The sequence below is a fragment of the Apodemus sylvaticus genome, chromosome 15 (assembly GCF_947179515.1).
Source record: "Apodemus sylvaticus chromosome 15, mApoSyl1.1, whole genome shotgun sequence".
NCBI lineage: Eukaryota > Metazoa > Chordata > Mammalia > Rodentia > Muridae > Apodemus > Apodemus sylvaticus.
The window spans coordinates 64,183,160-64,210,486 of NC_067486.1; the positions used below are offsets into that span (position 1 = coordinate 64,183,160).

A 27,327-nucleotide genomic window follows, 5' to 3' on the forward strand; every position below is an offset into this window, starting at 1 on the left:
TGAGTCTCAGTGCTTACAGGATCATTTCTTCTCAGCATCCTGCTCAGCAATGGAAGAACACACCATAATAATTGACAGTCACTTGTCAGAGTCCAGACCTGCTACAGCAGAAATCCAGGAGATTGCTGGCAAGGTGAGTCGTTGTACTTCAGGAAAAAGCTTGATCCCAGATCAAACCTTCATAATTTGATTCATATTTTGACACTGTGGTAAGAGTGTGGGATATCACAGAAACCAGGAATATGTGGGTTTTTCAGACTTTGATACAGCTAAAAGTGGAACATTAAGCCTTTCAGAGTAATTTCAACACCCCAAGAGTAAAATCAGCTAAGCCACACTCTTTACTGCAGCCTCAGTTTCCCCAGTAGCTGAAACTGAATTCATGCTGGATCATTTCTCTACCTCACATGTTGATCCAGGAGCTCTAATTACTGATGGAATTTTCCAGTCCCACTAGTTGAAGCTGGTGTGTGAAGGCACCTAGGTTTATTAAAGATTCCTGAGCTGATTATAGGATGCAATGCCCACCAAACCATCACAGTCAAAATAGAACTCAATGTTTCTAGCAAGTGACTACATGTTGCCTAACTGTCATCTAAATATTAAAAATGTGTCATGTTACGTGTTTTAAAGGAAAATGTATGTAAATTATGGAGGTAGGGTTGCAGTCTGTCACCCTGTTTCCTTACATCATGTTGTTTTCCTCCCTGAAACCAAATCATCATGGAGGTCAAGATCAGTTTGTTTTGCTGTTTGTCTGTTTGTTCGTTTGCAGGTATGTTTCACATGTAGACTTGCTAAATGGTATAGGGGGTAGGTTACCTAGGCTAGCCTCAAACTCAAGGCACTCCTGATGCCTTAATTTCTCAAGTGCTGGGAGCACAAGCAAGTGCCACCATGCTAGGAGGCGTCAGATGTTAAGTGAGTAGAGCCGGTGGGAGCCTTCATGCTTCGGGCATTGAACATTCAAGAGGGGGTCACGGTCCTGAAATTAATGACTAAATTAATTAAGGCCTTAAATAGGATGCCAAGAAAAGGTCCTCAATTTTACTTTTAAAAAAAAAAAGAGCTAAAAGGACTAACTAAAATACTATGCATAAAAAGTTTTTCAAAAACAAATAAACACAATGAGGCATAGTTGATTGAAATAAAAATTCAATGGAGATGTTTCATGATCCATGGGCTATATGGAGACATATAGAAAAAAAGTTATTTGAAGCAAATAAATTATTGCAGATTTTCATGATATTTAATAGTTGAACTTGTGATTATCTAGAATAACTGTTCTTTTGAAACAAGGGTCTTGCCATTTCTCCAAGTAATCCATACATCTCAGGGTGAGATAAAACTTCTGCCTCTAGCCTCCCATGTAACAAGGACTACCTAGTGTGTTACCCTGCTGGCTAGGATAACTTTTGAACATAACATTCTCATTAGTTTTTTGAGTATCTCATACATACATAAAACATAATTTGATCATAGAAATTTTAAGTTAGGAAGCTACTGAAAGGGCTTATCTTGATAATGAAACCCTCTGTCAGCCACATCTTCAATGGTAATATTTATTTAGAAATGTTTTCTTGCATCTTCAGACAAGCAGGAGACATAGATATCAACAAGGTCACTTAGGCCTCGAAGAAGCTTTGCTGTTTTAAAATCCTTGATTTCTCTCCCACCCCCCAGTTGATCTTCAAAGCCCCCAGGCAGGCAAGGATGCATTGCATTCTATGTTTAGAGGATGAAACCAAGACTCAAAATGCTTAAGAGTCACCCAGATAAGAAACTAACTTGTCTTTTCTTACTGCCCATCCTTAGCACACTGAGGAGCTTTGAAGGAATCAGAGGGAGGGAATGAAGCACACTTGCCTTCTCTGAGGAAGCCAGGGCTTCTGATCAAATCCCCTTGAAAGATGCATAGCCAAGAACCATTACAAAGAGACATTTCCTCAGTGTTGGTTAAGTTTCAGGCCTCAGGCTACAAACTGTTAAAGCCAAATACAGCACTGAAAGAAACCAGCTCTACTTCCCAAAATTAACTGTGTAGAGACCATCAAGATATTTAGGGAATATCATAAAATAAAACTTATTTAAGCACTTTTTCATGATCACAGATTTAAGAGCAAAAAGGATGTTAGGCATTGCTGCCAACCCCTTTACTGTCAGGTGAACAGGTACAGGATGGTGGCTCAGCTTCAGATGTCACTCATCTGTCCTGTGTTGATGAAGACAGCCTCAGGGGGCAACTCTCACTAAAGGGTTGGGAAGCTGAGAAGCAGGCAGTAAATTGTCTTTTTAGGAAGCATTTTCTCAGTCACAGCAATCATTCCCCCTCCAGAGAACACCATGTTGCAGATACTACAGAGAGGCCCCTTTAAGTCAGGAAATTCAGTCTACTTCACCAAGATTGTGGTCTGATGAGTCTCCACACAGTATCAGCCCAGAGGCAGTTATTATATTGTATCCCTGGAATCTTCTGAAGCGTCCTAGAGAAAATCTCCTCTAAGTGTCCTTTACTTTGTATTTACTGATCAAATATAGACATACCTATTGGGGCCCTTAATTACAAATCATTACTATTTTATTTGCTTTGTTTTCCTTTTTTATGTTTGTGTGTGTGTGTGTGTGTGTGTTTGTGTGTGTGTGTGTGTGTGTGTGTGTGTGTGTGTGTGTGTGTGTTTATTGTTAAGGCAGGACTCATGGGTAGCCCCAACTAGCCTGTAACTTTCTATTTAGCTCAAACTATTCTTGAATGTCATTCTCCTGCCTCAGTCTTTCAGGTTCTGAGATTAGAGGTTAGTTAGAGTTTTGAGCAGTCAGCCCAGGTTCATCAGCATCTCTGAGCACTGTCAGCAGGATGAGGTTCCCAGTTTTGTGAAGCAGATAGACTGAGTCAACACAGCTCTAGCATCATCTCTCATTTTCTCCTCATTAGATCAGACCACAGCTCGAAGAGAAATCCAATGAGAAATATGAAAAATTTGAAGCTGTTGTGTATAAACTTCAAGTCCTCATCGATGGGAAAAATTACTTCATTAAGATAACTTTTGCACTGATGAGATTGTTTCCTTTTTCCCCACCTGTAGCTTCATTTCTACCACTGGTCTTTAGTAAAGATACTTGCAAGTAGAAGGCTGTCCAATCCATTGGATGACAGGATAGTTACCTTGCTTTACCTTGTGAATACAGAAAGCTTTCTTCAGACCTAGCACACATAAGTGTATCATGTACACACAATTTTTGTATGATGTTCATCAGAGTGACATATGTAATGGTAAACTTTCATTAAAGTTTAGCATTTGAAGATTAAAGAAGGAAGGACGGGATATCAGAACACAATATCTACTATAGAACATAAAGCCTTTATTGTTCCCATAAAAAAAATGGCAATTCTTATCCAGATGATCTCAGCCCCAGGTTCATGCCCAAACACTATTGGGAGTTATGGTACTTAGGATTACTTATTTTCCTTTCAAAGGAAATTTGTGTACATGCACAAAGTAGGTTGTAACACAGCAGAGATATGGGGACCATACAGTCCATATTTTCTAAAGCCAATCTCAATTTCTTTTCCCTTATCAAACTATGTGACAAATTTTCTCCCAACTTAGAAGTCAGAAAACAGAATCACCAAAACTACAGGCTGCCCTCTGCCCCTGTTCCAGGCATCATGAAAGTAAAATGTAACTCTGGAATGTAATCTGTGCCAAGATTTTAATGAAAACTAAAGTAAATTAAATCCAGATGGAGAAATGGATTAGTGGGTAGGAGCACTGGTTGTTAGTGCAGAAGCACCTACATGGCAGCTCACAACTCTCTCAAACTCCAGTTCTAGGGTGTTTAATACCTCTTCTGAGGTCTTCAGGCATTGTATGCATGAGATGCACTTCAATACATGCAGACAAAACATTTATGCAGTAAACTGACTAAAATCTACAGTCCCATAAAGCCTAAAGAAATAGAAGGAGTCATAGAAAGTCTTCCAACCAAAAAAAGCACAGGACCAGATGGCTTCAGTGCAGAATTCTACCAGACCTTCAAAGAAGAGTTAACACCAATACTCTTCAAACTATTCCACAAAATAGAAACAGAAGGAACACTACCCAATTCCTTCTACGAAGCCACAATTACGCTGATACCAAAGCCACACAAAGATCCAACAAAGAAAGAGAACTTCAGACCAATTTCCCTTATGAACATCGATGCAAAAATACTCAATAAAATTCTTGCCAACCGAATCCAAGAACACATCAAAACGATCATCCACCATGATCAAGTAGGCTTTATCCCGGGAATGCAGGGTTGGTTCAATATACAGAAATCCATCAATACAATCCACTACATAAACAAACTCAAAGAACAAAACCACATGGTCATTTCATTGGATGCTGAAAAAGCATTTGACAAAATTCAGCATCCTTTCATGCTTAAAGTCTTGGAGAGAACAGGAATTCAAGGCCCATACCTAAACATAGTAAAAGCAATATACAGCAAACCGGTAGCCAGCATCAAACTAAACGGAGAGAAACTTGAAGCAATCCCACTGAAATCAGGGACCAGACAAGGCTGCCCCCTTTCTCCTTATCTTTTCAATATTGTACTTGAGGTACTAGCTCGGGCAATTCGACAACATAAGGAGGTCAAAGGGATACAAATTGGAAAGGAGGAAGTCAAACTATCATTATTTGCAGACGACATGATCGTCTACCTAAGTGACCCAAAGAACTCCACTAGAGAGCTCCTACAGCTGATAAACAACTTCAGCAAAGTGGCAGGTTACAAAATCAACTCAAGCAAATCAGTGGCCTTCCTATACTCAAAGGATAAGCAGGCTGAGAAAGAAATTAGGGAAATGACCCCCTTCACAATAGCCACAAACAGTATAAAGTATCTTGGGGTGACTCTTACCAAACATGCGAAAGATCTGTATGACAAGAACTTCAAGACTCTGAAGAAGGAAATGGAAGAAGACCTCAAAAAATGGGAAAACCTCCAATGCTCATGGATCGGTAGAATCAATATAGTTAAAATGGCCATTTTGCCTAAAGCACTATACAGATTCAATGCAATACCCATCAAAATCCCAACTCAATTCTTCACAGAGTTAGAAAGAGCAATTATCAAATTCATCTGGAACAACAAAAAACCCAGGATAGCTAAAACTATTCTCAGCAACAAAAGAAAATCTGGGGGAATCAGTATCCCTGACCTCAAGCAATACTACAGAGCAATAGTGTTAAAAACTGCATGGTATTGGTACAGTGACAGGCAGGAGGATCAATGGAACAGGATTGAAGATCCAGAAATGAACCCACACACCTATGGCCACTTGATCCTCGACAAAGAGGCTGAAAACATCCAATGGAAAAAAGATAGCCTTTTCAACAAATGGTGCTGTTTCAACTGGAGGTCAGCATGCAGAAGAATGCGAATTGATCCATCCTTGTCTCCTTGTACTAAGCTCAAATCCAAATGGATCAAGGACCTCCACATAAAGCCAGACACTCTGAAGCTAATAGAAAAGAAACTGGGGAAGACCCTTGAGGACATCGGTACAGGGAGAAAGTTTCTGAACAGAACACCAATAGCGTATGCTCTAAGAGCAAGAATTGACAAATGGGACCTCATAAGGTTACAGAGTTTTTGTAAGGCAAAGGACACCATCAAGAGGACAGATCGGCAACCAACAAATTGGGAAAAGATCTTCACCAATCCTACATCAGATAGAGGGCTAATATCCAACATATATAAAGAACTCAAGAAGTTAGACTCCAGAAAACCGAACAACCCTATTTAAAAATGGGGTACAGAGTTAAACAAAGAATTCTCACCTGAAGAACTTCGGATGGCGGAGAAGCATCTTAAAAAATGCTCAACTTCATTAGTCATTAGGGAAATGCAAATCAAAACAACCCTAAGATTTCATCTTACACCAGTCAGAATGGCTAAGATTAAAAAGTCAGGAGACAGCAGGTGTTGGAGAGGGTGCGGAGAAAGAGGAACACTCCTCCACTGCTGGTGGGGTTGCAAATTGGTACAACCACTCTGGAAAGCAGTCTGGCGGTTCCTCCGAAAACTGGGCACCTCACTTCCAGAAGATCCTGCTATACCACTCCTGGGCATATACCCAGAGGATTCCCCACCATGTAATAAGGATACATGCTCTACTATGTTCATAGCAGCCCTATTTATAATTGCCAGATGCTGGAAAGAACCCAGGTATCCCTCAACAGAAGAGTGGATGCAAAAAATGTGGTATATCTACACAATGGAGTACTATTCAGCCATTAGAAACAATGAATTCATGAAATTCTTAGGCAAATGGATGGAGCTAGAGAACATCATACTAAGTGAGGTAACCCAGACTCAAAAGGTGAATCATGGTATGCACTCACTAATAAGTGGTTATTAACCTAGAAAACTGGAATACCCAAAACATAATCCACACATCAAATGAGATACAAGAAGAAAGCAGGAGTGGTCCCTGGTTCTGGAAAGGCTCAGTGAAACAGTATTTGGCAAAACCAGAACGGGGAACTGGGAAGGGGTGGGAGGGAGGACAGGGGAAGAGAAGGGGGCTTACGGGACTTTCGGGGAGTGGGGGGGGGGCTAGAAAAGGGGAAATCATTTGAAATGTAAATAAATTATATCGAATAAAAAAAAGTATTAAAAATACATCTAAGAAATGTTTTCTGCCAAATGTTAGGTGCTCTTTCTTGTAACACAAGGGTAGAAGTTTATTTCATAGGTGCTGCCTTGGGTCAGAAGTGTTGTTTCAGGAGAGTTTCGCACAACAAGAAAGTTGATCTGTTATACAATTGAGATGCATGTGAATAATATTTCTTTTTTCTTGTTTCTTTCTTTTTTTCTCACTTCATTTATGTCTTTCAGATGGATGTAGGGAGTGGTTGTTACTTCCACATAAAAGTCTTCAGTGATATTTCAAATGAAAATGATTTGGAACTTAGAGGTTATGAGACTAACAAAACTAAGAATGATGAGCTGACCTACTTCATATTGTAACAAGATGTGGCCATCAATAAAGATGCATTCTTGAAATAACTGTTTTTCTCCATCATTACTCAGTATTGTGTTGACCTTTTCTTCCTAGACAATTATTTTTAAATATGGAATGTTTCATAAATTTGCTTGTCATCCATGGGAATTAATCCCTGAATCATTCCAATTTTTGATATACATGCAACAACAGTGTTCATGGTTCAGAGCAGAAACTCCACAATGAATGATACTACCTGGAAACCTTACAAAAACTAGAGCTCAGTTGCAATTGGATAAAGGATCTTACCACCCCATTCTTACTGCAAGTGCATTGGTGGCTGTCAGGGAAGCACACTCCTTGATGTCTTCGGTTGCTCAGGACCCAGCATGTCATCTGTGTCTTCCTATTTGAAAATTAAATTTGTATTTTGCAAGTCTTGTTTTGTAACATTCATAAATTATAATGAAGCTGTGCAGTTCAGATATTCCAAACGTTCTCTTCAGGAGCTTTTAGTATATTCACAAGTGTGTGCAAACCTCACAATATCATTTCACAACATTTTTCTTTCCACACACAAAGGAAAGCTATCAGTCCTCTAACTTCTTCCCTCCCCGTCATCCCTCACTGCTAAGCACCCACTACTTCCTTCTGTCTGCATTTGCCTGTGCTGGACACTACATATGTATGTATCTGTGGATGTACACATGTGGAATAATTTCTTTGATCATTTGAAATTGCTTCTTTTTCTATGTTGTCCACTCAGGGGTGGTCAAAAAATCCATGGCCTTAATCAGAAAGAGCCTACAAGACAGAAAAATATGTTAGCTTTGACTTTTTGTCCTTTTAAAATCAACACGTTAGTTAGGTTTGTTAAGGAGCAGATTTATGCCGGGCAGAGGTGGCACACGCCTTCAATCCCAGCACTAGGGTGGCAGAGGCAGGCAGATTTCTGAGTTCGAGGCCAGCCTGATCTACAGAGTGAGTTCCAGGACAGCCAGGGTTACACAGAGAAACCCTATCTCAAAAAACAAAAAAATAAAAAATTTTAAGAAAAAACAGATTTATTCTCAAACAACAATTCCATCCCTTAGAAGCATCTCAAGGATTTAATATGTCCCATTACTGATGCAGGGAATGAGACACCTGGGCTGACTCCATGAAAGGCTTCAAACTGGCAGTTTAGGAGAGTGTGTGTGTAAAAAAATGTGCAAGTTCAAGCAAGCCAGACAAGTCAGTTACTAAAGCAACACACACACACACACACACACACACACCAGTCTTCAGCTAGTCAGAAACTGCTTTGCCATCAGAAGCGCCCTGTTACCTGGCCTGAGACAAAGACAATAGGATCAACAACAGTTTACAGATTTCCCCAACAACAGTTTCCAGCCCCTAATGGTTCTAAGATGTCCCTGGTGATAGACTCAACAGATTAAGATGGAGGTCACCAATCCAGAAATCCCTCTAATGTGCTTTATATTAGGCTTGAGCTTCAATTTGGGGTTTCACTTTTTTGATAATGGGAGACCACAACATGCTACACTTTTACAAAATAAAACACTCTTGGCATTTACAATGCTATTTAAGTCTAGGGTATCATTCTTTGGCCAATCATAGACCCTTACAAGACATCTATCCATTTGCCTAGACCATATTATCATAATCTTATATGTGAAAATTGTCACTATACATATTTATTATTATAGCGTTTTCATAGGAACACATTTGAGGTTTTATAAAGACATGGAGAAATCTCTATATATTTTCAGACAGATGGTGTTAGACTGGGCAGTCTCTCAGCTAGCCTAAACCAACTTTTAGGCCATTGTGTCCATCCGTGTGGTTCTCACTACACACATTCCAGCTCTGTCCTGTCTCCCTTCCACCTTCCTTGTGTGTCTGTCTAGTCCTCTCTGCATCTGTCTACATCTCTACCTGCCCAAACTTTCTGCCAATTCTCCTGTCCCACCTCCAAGCCATCAGCCTCTATGATGCAAAAAGCCACACTCCTTACTGCCACTTGCCTTTGGGACTATGTGACTTTCCCCAGGGCAGCTTTCCTTTCTTTTTGGAGCAGGTGAGGATGTGACAAGCATTTATATATCCTGCTAGCTTGGAGTTGGTTCAATTAACAATCGAAAGCACAGGGACACACTTTCTCATAGCTGATAAATACAATGTGTGGGTTTTCACAACATTTCTTCCCTTTTGTTTAAAAAATGGCTTTGTCTATAATAACAGTAAATTATATACAATAAGGAAACCTGTGAGAACTATCAGGGCAAGGATTATTTTCACAGTGTTTAATCTATTTGGATTTGGCAACTTTGGAGAAAATATTTCAGTATCTTTCTGAAATATTTCATTACTTTTATGTATCATGAATCATTTTCTTATCACCACTTAAGCATTACAACCTCTAACCTTTCAGCTTATATTTACTAACATTGAAACATTAAAACACCTTTACACCTACAACACTTAATTAGATCCTTTACAACTTAAGCTTTTATGTCTATTAACCTTTATGAACTTTATACTTCCTTTGTGAGTTTATATTACTTGAATCTTGTAACAAGGAAAACTGAAATGCTATCACTATCTTGTATTCAATCTCATTAGAGATCTGAGAAGGATCAGTTTTACCTGAGTGAGCAGGAAGTGCAGAGCAAGCAGTTTCCAAATCTTTAAAAGTGACAGAGACATACTGGTTACCTGGACAGTCACCTAAACTTTCTCGATGCTGTTGGGGCATCCATCTTTAGCCAGCAGGCCCAAAAGATCTGACAGACTTTTTATTTATTTATTTATTTATTTATTTATTTATTTATTTATTTATTTTGCATTGGAAAGTTGGGTAGACTTTCCCATCTTGTCTAGGCACAGTGGGAAAATCGACTTCCCAGTGTCCTGTTAGTCCAGTTATGACTGTACTGTCAACAATCAATATAAAGGGAAGATTGTAACCCAGTGGCCAGTTTTGCCACATTTGAATCAAACTCCAGGTGGAGATTCTGCTATACCCATCATCTTCATTGGAGGAGTTTGGGGTTTGTTGACTGGAACTGACATGCCTTTCTGTCAAAAAAAGCTTTTTTTTTTTTAAATTAAAACATCTTAATGACATATTCTGAAGATCTCTGAAGTATTTGATGACCATATCTATCTAAAGTATATATAATTAGACAAACTTGTCTGTTTCTAGTTAGCTGCTTTGGCTTAACTTTCAAAATATATGTAGGTAGCTAAATAAAGCTTACTCTTTCAATCAACTACATTAGTATTTGACATGACTTCTAGTTCTGAATGCATTAAAATATAATTATTTGTAAGTGACTTAACACTAACCTGTATTTTTAATTATTGGTAATAGTTTATGATTGTAGCTTTCATAAGACTAGGACATTAAATTACATTTAAAATGAGTTTTTATGTTATAGGCACATATATCTTTAAAAAATATTTGAATCATACATACATTATGTAGCAAGCATAACCTTAAATTTTTACTATTATGCAAAAACCCATACCAATCTAAAATATTTGAGACTGGTTGTTCCTTTCTTAGTCTAAAAGGAGATGCAATAATTCATCCTTCTTATCCCAGCTGGGTGGCCTAGAGCAACCCCACCAAAAAGGTGGAATGGTATGGCCCCTACGGGCTTTCCTTAGAGCCTCCTCATCATGATGGTGAAATGGTTCAGCCTGACAAGTGTACAAGGTAGGAGCTAGAGACTTCTTTATTAAGCAATTGGAGCATCCCTAGAGCTTCTTGGTTTTGTTTTTGAAGAAAAGGATTTTCTCTTTGGGCCTGCAGGAAAAACAAAGAAGCAACTGGCAGGACACAGGTAAAACAGTATTCTAGAAAAGAAAGTTAAGGAGTCCTTTCATGTTTGGGAGAGGCCAAGAGAAAGGTAGACTAATGTCTTAGTCAGGGTTTCTATTCCTGCACAAACATCATGACCAAGAAGCAAGTTGGGGAGGAAAGAGTTTATTGAGCTTACACTTCCATGTTGCAGTTCATCACTAAAGGAAGTCAGGACTGGAACTCAAGTAGGTCAGGAAGCAGGAGCTAATGCAGAGGCCATGGAGGGATGTTTCTTACTGGCTTGCTCCCCTGGCTTGCTCGGCCTGCTGTCTTATAGAACCCAAGAGCACCAGCCCAAAGGTGGTACCACCCACAAGGGGCCCTCCCCACTTGATCACTAATTGAAAAAATGCCTCACAGCTGGATCTCATGGAGGCACTTCCCCAACTGAAGCTCCTTTCTTTGTGATAACTCCATCCTGTGTCAAGTTGACACATAAAACTAGCCAGTACAACTAACTTCATAGTATGACACAGATAGAAAGATTGCTAATTGTTTAGTTATAGGATTAGGTTTGTATGTAGATGTTTTGTATATAGTTAAGAAAATAGTTACCTTGCTGAGCTAGCATGTTTATAACTCAGTTTACACAATCAGTGTCTCTATTGGTAGCGATAGTAGATAATTTCCATGGTTATCAAACTATTTAATTTTGAATCACCTTGTAAGGTTTGAAATAAATGACATAACTCTTGAGTAGTTAATCCAATTATGGACTGTGGTAAATTAATATTTATTAGCAATTTTTGAAAATCATTAAGTGTTTTAATTGATATCTTCTGATCTGTACTTTTTGTATCTGGGTTTTCTGAAGACTTATCTTGTGTCCTAGATTATTGATAGAATCTCCTCTTTGTATTTTTCAGGAGCACTGTTAAATATGCAACAAGGCAATGTTATCTTTACTTCAAAAAACATTTTTAAGGTATCTATATTAGAATTACCCATCAAGATATCATCCAATTATAGATTGAAGAAATTGTTTACAAACTATTTGTAATGGTTATGTATAAAGTATTGACATAAAGTGGGGATGTTTAACATTCCTTGGTTGTAAGATCCTCAACCTGTACAAAATGTTTATTGATTTTATTTGTGTGAGAACACTGTAGCTGTCTTCAGACACATCAGAAGAGGAAATTAGATCTCATTACAGATGGTTGTGAGTCACCATGTGGTTGCTGAGAATGAATTCAGGACTTCTGGAGGAGCAGTCAGTGCTCTTAACTGCTGAGCCATCTCTCCAGAACACATATATCTGCTACAGATAGCCTTAATCTTTCAATCTGATCTATTCATTCAATCCATTTTAGCCACAGGTTCACCTGAGACATTGTCTAAGGAGCTGTGTAGATACCTTTTGAAGTGGCCAAGTTGGATTTCAAGAATCTTGTGAAATTATTGTTAAATCTACTCTACATATGCACTAGACCTTCAATGTCAATTCCATCTAATTGTAATTTAAACCTTGGTCTCTAGTCATGTATAGAACTTTGCCAAAAGATTTCCCTTTAAAATCTTTTGTTCTATTTATCAGAGCAGTTAAATGTAGAACAGCACTCTATGTTATACCAGGCACTAATTTTTCTAGTTGGTCTCTAGAAGAGGCTGTCCTTGGCTAACATGGAACGATGGCACAAGTTGCGTTTTGATGGGTCCTGAGCAAAGCCCCTTAGGTAGTAATTCTTGATTGAAAGGGATTGCCTTGTATATCTCTGCATGATCTAAGCCCTGTGTCTGACTTTTCCACATCTCTCACATGTCTTAGGAATCCTTCTCCCTGCATTTGTTTGTCTACATTCCATTAAGATATAACCTGGTCTTCCTCAGACACAGCATCAGACATTCTGTGTTCTCATACCTTTAGCAATTGCCTGTCCTATCATAGCAGCATTGAACACATTGGATGCAATATCCAATTCAATGATATCATGGAGGATCAGTCAGGATTCTGACGAGAAGAATCAGATTGAATAAGGCTTACAAGATTGGGTTTTAGTTATTGCACCCAGAGATTGAGTTACCAATATTTCTGAGTTAAGTTTGCATGGTGTTTTTCTTCTTGTGACAATTTGACTGGGTTCCAGAGAGAATGGTACTGCTGCAAACGTGGATTCGCCTGATGTGCACCACAAAGGCCATGGGAGTTTTGAAGCATGGCGCTGGTGTGGTAGCAACCAGCCAGTGGAAATCTAGTGAGCTGAGTGGAGAGATTGTGGAGTTCTGAGTCAGAGTCTCCACGAGATAAAAAACAGGTCAGCCATTGCTCACCAGTGCATGGCTGGTCAGGCCACCAGAGCAGAGAGTTGTTAACACAAGTGCAGGAACATGCTGGTTTGTTTTTAACATTTCCCACAACAGGTGGAACCCATATATTTCTGGTTTCTGTGATTTCCAACACTTAACTTGGGGACAAATCATGAATCAAATTATAAAAATTTTATTTGATATCAAGCTTTTTCCTGAAGAGCGTGGTCGACTCCCCTGGATTTCCAGTGTTGCAAGTGTGACCTCTGACAAGCCTTCTTTTAACATTCTGGTGAGTTGCTACTTTCCTGGGCAGGATGCTGAGAGGAAATGATCTGGCAAGCACAGAGACTCAGTATTTTAAATGCACTCGTGAACTCCTCTTCTATTATGTATCATCTCCACAGTATCTGAGGGATTGGAGAAATGAGTGTGGCTTCAGGCAGGTCTTGCTGCATCCCTGAGAGGAAATGCTGAGTGGAGTTGGGGGGAAATGGGTTGAGGGAAGTGAGAAAGCATGTGTGCCCAGGACTCAGGTGTGGTGAGCATGGTTCCTCCCTGCAATCTCTGTGCCAATAATGCCATCCTGTTGTGTCATTTGAGGAAAGACATACATAACCTGAGTTTCTAAATATGTTAAACCTTCATGAATTCTTTAAAGAGAACACTTAATAATGTCAAGGAGGATTGCTTAGGATCCACCCAATTTTATAACATTAATATGATAGAATTTTACTTGCAATTTCAAACATGTTTATCCCCAAACATGAAGAATAAAGTGGCAAACACCTTCGTCTCTTCTACTGCTGTAATTTCACCAACCCCACTCTCTCTTGTTTATTCATTCATTTATTTATTTACTTGGTTTTTTTTTTTTTAGTCAGGGTTTCTATGTATACCAACCATTGACTGTCTTGGAACTTATTGTATAGACCATGCTGGCCTTGAATGCCCAGATATCTGTCTGTCTCTGACCCCTAGTGCTGGGATTAATGATGTCTGCCAACAGGTCCATTGATTCTATTTTTTTAGAGGGTATTGCATGTAGCCCAGGTTGATCTAGAACTTACTCTATAGCCAAGGCTTTCCTGAAACTCACTCTGAACCTTGGACTTCCTACCTTCCTGCCTAGATTAAAGATAAGTCCTTACATGCCTGATCCTTCTGACACAACTTCCCAAGTAATGGGATTACAGTGTTTAGGTAACTGATCAGTTAATAGCACAACCATTTAAAAAGTAAGGCTTCTCTCTACAAGTTTTGGGTATCAAGAGGGTAGTGCTAGGGAGAACAGGGAATAGGGCACAGCAAAGGGACAGGGTCTTGCTGCTCACCCATCCCTGCTTACTGGGATGATTCCATTAGAGAGAAAGGGGGAGGAGACATGTTGTATTCTGAGTGATAGAGACATAGATGTTTGTTATTTGATTGTGTACTTCTGTATTTAAATAATTCTTAAAACAAGATAAAAAGAAATATGCATATCTAAAAACAACCAAAATACTTTTTACTATGGGACTGAAAATATGTCCTTAAAAAATCTTATAAATCACTTTTTTTTTTTAGATTTATAGAACCCAGAAAGTGTCTAGTAATCTGTATACAATGTCAGGATCTTAGAATTCTAGAAATCCTCCACATCAGTGAACATGCCCTGCCAGTTTTGTAGATTTCTGTAATGTTTGACTTAAAGGAATGGAATAAGGATGTCTAAAAAAGAAGAAAAGGGAACTTTCCTTGAGAGCCCGCTGTTGAACTTTCTTGAATGAGATGCAAAGGTTTATAACCAAGGTCTTTCTAACCAAATCCTGTCATGTTGATTGTCATCCAGAGTTCTAATAATTGATTTCATTGGAGACAGAATTTGTTTTTATATAGCACATGCAGGCTTTCCTTACACTCCTCATGTAGTCCATCTTGATCTTGAACTCGAGAATCTGTCTCTCAAATCCTCTTGAATCTGTTTCTCAAATTTTGGGATTATAAGCGTGTGACTCTGTGTCCAATGCTAACATCTTTCAACATTAAATGGCTTGTTCCTGCTGATGTTCAGAGGTAGTAAATGATATGTTTAGGTTGGGGATGTAGCTCAGTGTTGGAGCTCTTCGTCAAGCTTGCTCAAGGCACTAGGTCAGTCCCTAGTGCCACCAAGAAAAGATATTCTTTCCCAAAGCAAGTACAATCACTTGAAGACAGTCATAAAACCTAGAAACCTTTTTCAAACTTCCTCTGCCCTTTTGTTTAAGATTTGAACTTCTTTGCCTTGTAGGAGGTCATACAATCTTCATTCTAGGTGGTGTTCTGCTCAGTACCGTAGAGATGGACCACCTCACAAATAAACCAAGAATCTAAACAGACTAGCCTTGCTGGTTCTCCTTCACAATCTTTCACTATTAAGCCATAAACCTCTCTGTCCTGTCACATCTGCAGTAAGCTGTCCACTTTGGGGCAATTAAAAATATTAAAGATGGACAGCTGTCCTTGGATATTTGAGACTCCATTTCCAAAGTATCCTGTATCATTTAAAACATTGATTACAAAGCATGCCCCACTTTTTTCTGTGCTGTCTGTTGTCATAGGGGTGTGAACCTTAGAAGGAAGAGGATGAGTATTACCCCTTTCTCTGCCCCTACATAATATTCATTAAAATGATTCATTTTGCACTGAGTCAAAGTTTTAAAATATGCTTCTGTGACATACTTTTCTTTAAATGTTTTTTCTTTTCTTTTGTTGACACAGTGTTTCACGGAAAAGTTCTGGATATTGTTGAACTCACTCTGTTGATCAGGCTATCCTTGAACACACAGAGTTCCACATGTCTCTGTCTCTCAAGCACTGATATCTCTTTATTATCTCTCTACCTCTGGTAGAGGTTTATACCAATACACACACATAAACAAACAAACAAGATAAGTATGTTAAAAGAAGACAATTTAAATGGAATACATGACTCTGGACCAGACCTCTGTAATAAAGGACAATATTACAACAACTTGAGAAGTTTCAGTGACACCTGGAGACAAGATGTCAGTATGTGATCAGTGTTTCCTTCATTGTGCTCTTGATTGTTGGGTTTCGGCTGTACAACAGAATATCCTTATGGGAAGTGTACATATTATTTGCACTAATGAACACTAGGAAGCATTTGTAGATGATAGAAAAAATGCAGTTGACTCTCAATTGTGCTGGAAACACGGGACTTGGGGAGAAGGCAGGTTCTTTATCAGTTATGATTGTTTCAAAACATGTCTTGTAAAATCACCAAACTACTTTTCAAATATGAAGGCAGAGATGACTTTCTGGATTCTAAACAACTGAAGGGAACAAGGAGTGTGCTTCCCTGAAAGCCACCAATGAGCCTGCAATGAGGATAAGGTAGTAAGATCCTTTACACAATTTCAACTGAGCCACAGTTTTTATAAGATTACCAGTTGGTTTATCATTCATTGTGGATTATCTACTCTGAACCATGAACACTGGATCCAATATCACTAAAACCTTTTTCTGAGCCCTGGAGTTTCTTAGTAAATGTTTCAGATTGTCTTCACTGTTGTTCAACCTTGTTCCAAGCATTTTTTTATAAAATTTTTTTTATTGATATATTTTTTATTTACATTTCAAATGGTTTCCCCTTTTCTGGGTCCCCACTCCCCACGAGTCCCATAAGCCCTCTTCCCTCCCCCTATTCCTCCATCTACCCCTCCCCACTTCCCTGTTCTGGAATTCCCCTATAATCTTGCACTGAGTCTTTCCAGAACCAGGGGCAACTCCTCCATTCTTTTTGGACATCATTTAATATGTGGATTATATCTTGGGTATTCAAAGTTTCTAGGCTAATCCACTTATCAGTGAGTCCATACCATGATTGACCTTTTGAGACTGGGTTACCTCACTTAGTATGATGTTCTCCAGTTCCATCTCTTTGTCTAAGAATTTCATGAATTCATTGTTCCTAATGGCTGCATAGTACTTCATTGTGCAAATATACCACATTTTTTGTATTCATTCCTCCATTGAAGAACACCTGGGTTCTTTCCAGCTTCTGACTACTACAAATAGGGCTGCTATGAACATAGTGAAGCATGTGTTCTTATTGCATGCTGAAGAATCCTCTGGGTATATGCCCAGGAGTGGTATAACAGGGTCCTCAGGAAGTGTCATGCCCAGTTTTCTGAGGAACTGCCAGACTGATTTCCAAAGTGGTTGCACCATCTTGCAATCCCACCAGCAGTGGAGGAGTGTTCCTCTTTCTCCACATCCTCGCCAACACCTGCTGTCTCCTGAGTTTTTGACCTTAGCCATTCTGACTGGTGTGAGGTGAAATCTCAGGGTTGTTTTGATTTGCATTTCCCTAATGATTAATGATGTTGAACATTTCTTAAGGGGTTTCTCAGCCCTCCGAAGTTCTTCATGTGAAAATTCTTTGTTTAGCTCTGTACCTCACTTTTTAATGGGGTTATTTGGTTCTCTGGGTTCTACCTTCTTGAGTTCTTTGTATATATTAGATATTAGCCCTCTGTCAGATTTAGGGTTGGTGAAGATCCTTTCCCAATCTGTTGGTTCATGTTTTGTCCTTTTGACAGTGTCCTTTGCCTTACAGAAACTTTGCAATTTTATGAGGTCCCATTTGTCAATTCTTGATCTTAGAATGTAAGCTATGGGTGTTCTATTCAGGGACTTTTCCCCTGTGCCCATGTCCTCAAGGGTCTTCCCCAGTTTCTTTTCTATTACTTTCAGTGTGTCAGGTTTTATGTGGAGGTCCTTGATCTATTTGAAGTTGAGCTTAGTACAAGGAGATAAGAATGGATCGATTCGCATTCTTCTGCATGCTGACCTCCAATTGAACCAGCACCATTTGTTGAAAAGACTATCTTTTTTCCATTGGATGATTTCAGCTCCTTTGTCGAAGATCAAGTGACCATAGGTGTGTTGGTTCATTTCTGGGTCTTCAATCCTATTCCATTCATCTGCTTGGCTGACATTGTACCAATACCATGCAGTTTTTATCACTATTGCTCTGTAGTAAAGTTTAAAGTCCGGGATACTGAATCCCCCTGAAGTTCTTTTACTGTTGAGAAGAGTTTTAGCTATCCTGGGTTTTTTGTTATTACAGATGAATTTGAGAATTGCTCTTTCTATCTCTAAGAAGAATTGGGTTGGGATTTTTATGGGGATGGCATTGAATCTGTAGATTGCCTCTGGCAAGATGGTCATTTTAACTATATTAATCCTGCCAATCCGCGAGCATGGAAGATTTTTCCATTTTCTGAGATCTTCTTCGATTTCCTTCTTCAGAGATCTGAAGTTCTTGTAATATAGGCCTTTCACTTGTTTGGTTAGAGTCACCCCAAGATACTTTATGCTTTTGTAGCTATTGTGAAGGGAGTCATTTTCCTAATTTCTGTCTCAGTCTGCTTATCCTTTGAATATATAAAGGCTACTGATTTGCTTGTGTTGATTTTGTAGCCAGCCACTTTGCTGAAGTTGTTTATCAGCTGTAGGAGTTCTCTAGTAGAGTTTTTAGGGTCACTTAAGTATACTATCATATCATCTACAAATAGTGATATTTTGACTTCTTCCTTTCCAATTTGTATCCCTTTGACTTCCTTATGTTGTCTAATTGCTCTAGCTAGGACTTCAAGAACTATATTGAAAAGATATGGAGAGAGGGGCAGCCTTGTCTAGTCCCTGATTTTAGTGGGATTGCTTCAAGTTTCTCTCCATTTAGTTTGACGTTGGCTACCGGTTTGCTGTATATTGCTTTTACTAAGTTTAGATATGGGCCTTGAATTCCTGTCCTTTCCAAGACGTTTAGCATGAAAGGATGCTGAATTTTGTCAAATGCTTTTTCAGCATCTAATGAAATGATCATGTGGTTTTTTTGGAGTTTGTTTTTATAGAGGATAGCATTTATGGATTTCCTTATATTGAACCATCCCTGCATACCTGGGATGAAGCCTACTTGATCATGGTGGATGATCATTTTGATGTGTTCTTGGATTCGGTGGGCAAGAATTTTATTTAGTATTTTTGCATCGATATTCATAAGGGAAATTGGCCTGAAATTCTCTTTCTTAATTGGATCTTTGTGTGGTTTTGGTATCAGCGTAATAGTGGCTTCGAAGAAGGAGTTGGGTAGTGTTCCTTCTGTTTCTATTTGGTGGAAGAGTTTGAAGAGTATTGGTGTTAAGTCTTCTTTGAAGGTCTGATAGAATTCTTCACTGAAACCATCTGGTCCTGTGCTTTTTTTGGTCGGAAGGCTATCTATGAACCCTTCTATTTCTTTAGGGGTTATGGGTCTGTTTAGATGGTCTATTTGATCCTGGTTTAATTTTGGTAATGGGTATCTTCTAAGAAAATGTCCATTTCCTCCAGATTCTCCAGTTGTGTTGAGTACAGGTTTTTGTAGTAGGATCTGATGATTTTTTGAATTTCCACGGTTTCTGTTGTAATATCTCTGTTTTCATTTCTAATTTTGTTAATTTGGATACTTTCTTTGTGCCCTTTGGTTAGTGTGGCTAAGGTTTTATCTATCTTCTTGATTTTTTCAAAGAACCAGCTTTTGGTTTTGTTGATTCTTTGTATGGTTCTCTTGGTTTCTACTTGATTGATTTCAGCCCTGAGTTTGATGATTTCCTGTCTTCTTCTCCTCCTGGGTGAATTAGCTTCTTTTTGTTCCAGGGCTTTCAGTTGTTCCGTTAATCTTCTAGTGTATGCTCTCTTGAATTTCTTTTTGGAGGCATTCAAAGCTATGAGTTTTCCTCTTAGCACTGCTTTCATTCTGTCCCATAGATTTGTGTATGTTGTGCCTTCATTTTCATTAAATTCTAAGAAATCTTTGATTTCTTTCTTTATTTCTTCCTTGACCAAGGTATCATTGAGTAGAGTATTATTCAGTTTCCATGTGTATGTGGACTTTCTGTTGTTTTTATTGTTATTAAAGACCACTTTTACTCCATAGTGATCTGATAGGAGGCATGGGATTATTTCAACCTTCTTATATTTGTTGAGGTCTGTCTTGTGACCAACTATATGATCTATTTTGGAGAAGGTACCATGAGGTGCTGAGAAAAAGGTATATTCTTTTCCTTTGCGATGAAAAGTTCTATATATATCTGTTAACTCCAATTGGTCCAAAGCTTCAATTAGTTTCACTGTCTCCCTGTTTAGTTTCTGTTTTCCTGATTGGTCCATTGGTGAGGGTGGAGTTTTGAAGTCACCCACAATTCTTGTGTTAGGTGCAATGTGTGCTTTGAGCTTTAGTAAAGTTTCTTTTATGAATGAGGGTACCCTTGTATTTGGGGCATAGATGTTCAGGATTGAGAGTTCTTCTTGTTGGATATTTCCTTTGACCAGCAAGAAGTGACCTTCCATGTCTCTTTTGATGACATTAGATTGAAAGTCAATTTTATCTGAAATTAGAATGGCAACTCCAGCTTGTTTCCTGGGACCATTTGCTTGTAGAATTGTCTTCCAGACTTTTACTTAGTTTTGGTCTTTGACACTGAGGTGTGTTTCCTGTATGCAGCAAAATGTAGGGTCCTGTTTATGTAACCAGTCTGTTAGTCTATGTCTTTTTATTGGGGAATTGAGTCCATTGATGTTAAGAGATATCAAGGAGTAGTGGTTATTGTTTCCTATCATTTTTGATTATAATTTTATACGTGTATGGTTATCTTCTTTGGGTTTGATGAAAGAAGCTTAATATCCTGCTCTTTCCAGGGTATAGTTTCCCTCATTGTAATGGTACTTTCCCCCTATTATCCTTTGTAGGGCTTGGTTTGTAGAAAGATATTGTGTAAATTTGGTTTTGTCATGGAATATCTTGGTTTCTCCATCTATAGTAATTGAGGGTTTTGCTGGGTATAGTAGTCTCAGCTGGCATTTGTGTTCTCTTAGAGTCTGCATGAGCTCCGCCCAGGATCTTCTAGCTTTCATGGTCTCTGGTGAGAAATCTGGTGTAATTCTCCTAGGTCTTCCTTTATATTTTACTTGCCCTTTTTCTCTTACTGCCCTAAGTATTCTTTCTTTGTTTAGTACATTTGGGGTTTTGATTATTATGTGACGGGAGGTAATTCTGTTCTGGTCCAGTCTGTTTGGAGTTCTGTAGGCTTCTTGTATATTCATGGGCATCTCTCTCTTTAGGTTAGGGAAATTTTCTTCCATGATTTTGTTGAAGATATTTGCTGGCCATTTAAGTTATAAATCTTCACTCTCATCAATACCTATAATCCTTAGATTTGGCTTTCTCATTGTGTCCTGGATTTCCTGGATATTTTGGGTTACAAGCTTTTTGCATTTTGCATTTTCTTTAACTGTTGAGTCCATGGTTTCTATGGTATCTTCAGCATCTGATATTCTTTCTTCTATCTCTTGTATTCTGTTGTTGATATTTGCATCTATGGTCCCTGATTTCTTCCCAAGGTATTCTATCTCCAAAGTTGTCTCCCTTTGTGCTTTCTTAGTTGTTTCTACTTCTGTTTTTAGATCCTGGAAATTTTTGCTCAGTTCTGTCATTTGCTTGTTTGTGTTTTCCTCTAATTCTTTAAGCGATTTTTGTGTTTCCTCTTTCATGACTTCTGCCTGTTGATCAAGGTTCTCCTGTATTTCTTTAAGTAATTTTTGCGTTTCCTCCTTATTGGCTTTTGTATTTTCCTGAATTTCTTTCAATGATTTTTGTGTTTCTCTTGTAAGGGCTTCTAATTTTTGATTCATTTTTTCCTGAATTTCTTTAAGAATATCCTTCATGTGTTCCTGTACTAGCATCATGACCAGTGATTTTAAAACCAAATCTTGTTTTTCTGGTGTGTTGGGGTATCCAGGACTTGCTAATATTGGAGAATTGGGTTCAGATGCTGCCATAATGCCTTGTGTTCATAATGTTCCTACGTTTGCCTTTAGCTATCTGGTTCTCCCAGGAGTTAGATGGTCTTATTGTCACTGGCTGGTGCTTCAACCTACTGTGGATCTTTAAGGTTATCTCTGCAACACTGGATGACTGGGTTTCTTCTGGCACAGATTTCTGATATGCTGACTTCCTCTTTTGTGCCTTTGGAGCCCTTCTCAGTCTTGCCTCAAGCAATGTTATACTTAGGTTGTCAAGGTCAACCAGATGTTCTCTGTCTGCTCTATTATGGAGGGAAGAAATTGTGGTGGGGGTCACTCCCTCTGTTGATTCTCACATAGGACACAGATCCTGCGATGGACTGGCTTGCATGAACCGCCTATGTGCTCAGTTCCTGAGTGCAGGCAGACCCCTGGAGGTTTGCACCACCAGAAATCTAAAGCTCAGGGTGTTACAGTACCTAGTGATCCTTTTGTGTCCAGGAAGGCAGCGAGTATGGCCGCAGGGCTTCTCTCCTTCCACAGCTTCCTGGGCAGGACATAGGCCCCGAGCCCAGCGGGCTGGCAGACAAAAGCCACCTACGTGCTCAGTTACTGAGTGCAGGCAGATCCCTGGCGGTTTGCACCACCAGAAATCTAAAGCTCAGGGTGATACAGTACCTAGTGATCCTTTTGTGTCCTGGCAGGCAACAAGTATGGCCGCGTGGCTTCTCTCCGGACAGGTAAATTTTGAACAAGGTTTACAGGTTTCATGGTTGTCTTCAAGGGAATGGTTGTATGATCTGCCTTGGGAAACTAGGTGGCACTAGTTTCAATTCCTTGAGCAAATGTGGCAAAGAGCTCTATCACCGAGCTATATTCTCAGCCTTATTTACTTAGTGTCATCATCAGGAAAGAAATTTCTAAGAACAAAGCAGTTTGAAATGTCATTTATTAACACTGCTGCAGAAGAACATGCTTATAATCTCAGAAATTGAAGCGGCAGATTCAAGAAGCTCATGAATTCAAAATCAAGATGGGGGTCCATGGGGAGTTCAAGTAAAGCCTGGGCCTCATAATATCAAAGATCTGTCTCCAATGCAATCATTTATTAGAACTCTGGTTGACCATTATGATTGTTAATCCTGCCAACTTGATGTGATAAATTTAGAAAGTCTTTGGATACAAATATGTACCTCAATGTAGCAATTCAATATTGGGTTCTTTAAGGTGGGAAGAACAATTTTATATATAGGTGACATCATACCATAGTCCTAGACTGAACAAAAATGATAAAGTGAGCTGAGAGCCAACACTTGTCACTCTGCCTCCTGATACCAGTTGCTTGAGACCAGTTACCTCTCATCTATTGCCATGCCTTCCCCATCATGACCAACTTACTATGGAATCATGAGCCAAAGTTCCAATTGTTAACTGAAGTCCTGGTCTCTCAGTGCTTGAAGGTCAATGTTCCTGAGATAAGAGCTAGTAGGGAGAAACCCAGGATCTACCCAAGGAGCACTGCTTGGGTACATGACAGCAGAGAGGGCCCTCATCCCCAAAGTTTTGTCTTGGCAAACTCACAGGGTACAAAGCGGTTGTATAGGGGAAAGCACAGAGCAGAAAAGGAAGCATGCAGTGTGTCTGCATCATGGAGGGCACATAGCTGTGTTTCCTTCTTCTCCAAAGCATCAGAACATATCAACAGACAATGGACCCTCAAGTCAAGTTCTCTTTGCTTCTTTTTAGAAGGCCATATTTCTTTTCTGGAAGTCAAACCTCAGGAATTTATTAAACTGACCCAGTCAGGCTGTGTCAGTTGATGAACAGTATTAAATGAAGAAGCCTAAGAATCTCATGATGGGGCTGGAGAGATAGCTTAGCTCAGTGGTTTGAACAGGCTCCTCTTCCAGAGGTCCTGAGCTCAAGTCCCAGCAACAACATGGTGGCTTACAACCATCTGTAATCTGATCAGATGCCTCTTCTGGTGTGCTCAAGACAGCTAGAGTATACACATCCACATAAAATAAATCAACAAATCAATAATTCTTTAAAAAATATTCCTTTGTGATTCAAAGATTACCAGACACTCTAGGTTCTGTACTTGTAAAGAAAGGAAATTTATCAGGTTTCTTTCTTTTTTTTCTGTAAAAAAGTCTCAGTACCATGGGAAGAAGGATGTTGGTTGTTTTTAGATAACCGTATGACACTTTTATCTTAATTTTTAGAACTATTCCAAGACAGGAGAATGCAATAAAATAACAGATGTCTATGGATCTGTCTCCAGCCCTTTCTCTCTGATGGAATCACCCCCGTGGGCAGCGATACATGAGCATCAAGCATCTGTCCCTTTGCTGTGCCCTACTCCCTGTTATCCCTAGCACTACTTGTCTAAAGAGAGGATTTTTATACAGGTGGGATACCTGACAAGTTACCTACTGACTGTAAACCCACCACTTGGGAAGCAGAGACAGAAAGATCAGACATTCAAGGCCATGCCTGTAATCTCAGTACTCCTCAGATAGAGGAAGAAGACTTAGTCATTTTCTAGACAGGGTTTCTCTGTGTAGCCCTGGCTGTCCTGAACTCACTTTGAAGACCACACTGGCCTCGAACTCAGAAATCCACCTGCCTCTAGGAAGGAGACTTAGAAGCTCAAGGCTCATAGTGAGTCCCAGGACAGCCTGGGCTACATGAAGTTCCTTCTAAAATATGTAAACAATGGGCAAGGTGGTGCATGTCTTTAATCCCAGCACATAGGAGGCAGAGACTGGGGGATCCCTGTTGAGTTTGCAGCCAGCCTGAAAAGAGTGTGAATTCCAGGATAGCTAGATGGTGTTTTACATTGAAACTGAGTCTCAAATAAAACAAAACAAAAACATAAAACAAGAGAATTAACAGCAGCAGCAGAAGAAATGAAGGTGTTTGCCATTTTATTTTTCATGTTTGGGGATAAATATTTTTGAAACTACAAGTAAAAATCCATCATATTAAATTTTATTATCTTTATAAAATTGGCTGGATTCTAAGCAACCCACATTCACATTATTAGGTATTCTGTTTAAAGAACTCTTAAAGGTTTAAGATATTTAGAAAGTCTGGTTATACATGTCATTCCTCATATGACACAACAGGATGACCTTAGGACACATGCTTGCTCATGTCCCCCACCACATTCCCTCCAGCTCCACTCCGAATTTCTTCTAAGTAATGCAGTAAGACTTCCTGAGGCCACACTCATTTCCCCAGTTCCTCTCATACTGTGGAGATAGTACATTAGAGCAGGAGTTTACAGATACTTTGAAAACTCTGACTCTCAGTGCTTGCTGGTTAATTTCTTCTCAGCATCCTGTCCAGCAAAGAAGCAACTCACCAGAATGATGTCCAGAGGCTTGTCCGGGCCAGACCTGCCCCACAAGACATCCAGGAGATCGCTGACAAGATGAGTCAATGTGCTTCAGGAAAAAGCGTGATGTCAAACTAAACTTCCAAAATTTGATTCATGATTTGACCCTGTGTTAAGAGCATGGGAAATGACAGAAACCAGAAATATATGCGCTTTGGTCACACATTTATATAGCTAAAAGTGGAACTTAAAGCCTTTCAGAGAAATTTTAACATCCCAAGAGTAAAATCAGACACAGTCTTTACTGCAGCCTCAGTTTCCCCAGTAGCTGAAGGTGAATTCATGCTGGATGGTCGCTACACCTCACACATCTAATCACAAGAGTGCTAATTACTGATGGAATTTTCCAGTCCCACTAGTTGAAGCTAATGTGTGAAGGCACTTTTTACTGTTCTGAAAAAGAACAAAGTCGTAATTCTTAATCAAGATAGTCTGGGTCTCCTCTTCATTAAAAAAAAAAAAACCAAACACAAAAACCAAAAAATAACAAAACAACAGCAACAACAACAAAACATTGGGTGAGTTACCCAAATGTTTCCTAAGCTTCTTTTTTTTCTTTATAAAGGAAGCAGCCTCATGGGCATTCATAAAGTAAGTTGTAACACAGCAGACACATGTGGACCATATAGTCCATATTTTCTAAATTTTTCCCTTATCAAACTTTATGGTAACTTTTTGTCCCAACATAGAAGTCAGAAAAGAGAATCACCAAAAACACAGGCTGCCCTCTGCTCCTGTTCCAGGCATCATGAAAATAAAATGTAACTCTGGAATGTAATCTCTGCCAAGATTTTAATGCAAAATACAAAAATGAAATTCAGATGGAGAAAAGGATTAGTGGGTAGGAGCAGTGGCTGTATATGCAGCGGACAAGATATTGACATTCTAAGGTTCTTAGGCAAGTATGGTGGTGCTTACGTTTAATATCACTGCTTGAGAGACAGAGACATGTGGAACTCTGGGTGTTCAAGGATAGCCTGATCAACAGAGTGAGTTCAACAATAGCCAGAACTTCTCAGTGAAACACTGTCTCAAAAAAAGTAAAGAAAAGATTTTAAATAAAAGTGTGTCAAAGAAGCATATTTCAAACCTTTGACTCAGGGCAAAATAAACCATTTTAATGAATATTATGTAGGGGCACACGAAGGGGTAATATTCATCCTCTTCCTTCTAAGGTTCACACTCCTATGACAACAGAGAACACAGAAAAAAGTGGGGCATGTTTTGCAATCAACATTTTAAATGATACAAGGCACTTTGGAAATGGAGTCTCAAATATCTGAGGACAACTGTCCATCTTTAATGAAGTTCGAATCTTAAACAAAAGGGCAGAGAAAATTTTGAACAAGATTTCTAGGTTTTATGGCTGTCTTCAAGCAATTGTACTTGCTTTGGGAAAGAATATCTTTTCTTGGTGGCACTAGGGACTGACCTAGTTCCTTGAACAAGAGGATTTGAGAGACAGATTCTCAAGTTCAAGATCAAGATGGACTACATGAGGAGTGTAAGGAAAGCCTGTATGTACTATATAAAAAACAAATTCTGTCTCCAATGAAATCAATTATTAGAACTCTGGATGACGATCAACATGATAGGATTTGGTTAGAAAGACCTTGGTTATAAACCTCTGCATCTCATTCAAGAAAGTTCAACAGCAGGCTCTCAAGCAAAGTTTCCTTTTCTTCTTTTTTAGACACCTTTATTTCTTTCCTTTAAATCAAACATTACAGATATCTACAAAACTGACAGGGTGTGTTCACTGACGTGCAGGATTAGTAGAAGCCTAAGATCCTGACATTGTATACAGATTACTAGACACTTTCTGGGTTCTGTAAATCTAAAAAAAAAAAAATGATTTCTAAGATTTTTTAAGGACACATTTTCAGTCCCAGAGTAAAAAGAATTTTGGTTGTTTTTAGATATGCATATTTCACTTTATCTTGTTTTTAGAATTATTTAAATACAGAAGTACACAATAAAATAACA

At 39.0% G+C, this 27,327-nt stretch overlaps 1 protein-coding gene across 1 annotated transcript; it reads left to right on the forward strand.

Annotated features, from left to right (window-relative positions):
• The first annotated feature begins 49 nt into the window (after window positions 1-49).
• Window positions 50-25,419, forward strand: LOC127665648 (stefin-2-like). The gene is made up of 4 exons (XM_052158140.1): window positions 50-133; window positions 2,933-3,046; window positions 6,889-7,016; window positions 25,281-25,419. The coding sequence occupies exons 1-4, from the start codon at window positions 50-52 to the stop codon at window positions 25,417-25,419; spliced, it is 465 nt and encodes a 154-aa protein (XP_052014100.1).
• The last annotated feature ends 1,908 nt before the right edge of the window (window positions 25,420-27,327 follow it).

Bases quoted from the DNA above. Each gene is read 5' to 3' on its own strand.
- LOC127665648 (XM_052158140.1), top strand. From the start codon at position 50: ATGGAAGAACACACCATAATAATTGACAGTCACTTGTCAGAGTCCAGA. The intron at 134-2,932 runs GTGAGTCGTTGT...TCTCCTCATTAG, and splicing joins TCCAGGAGATTGCTGGCAAG to ATCAGACCACAGCTCGAAGA. The intron at 3,047-6,888 runs GCACTGATGAGA...TATGTCTTTCAG, and splicing joins ACTTCATTAAGATAACTTTT to ATGGATGTAGGGAGTGGTTG.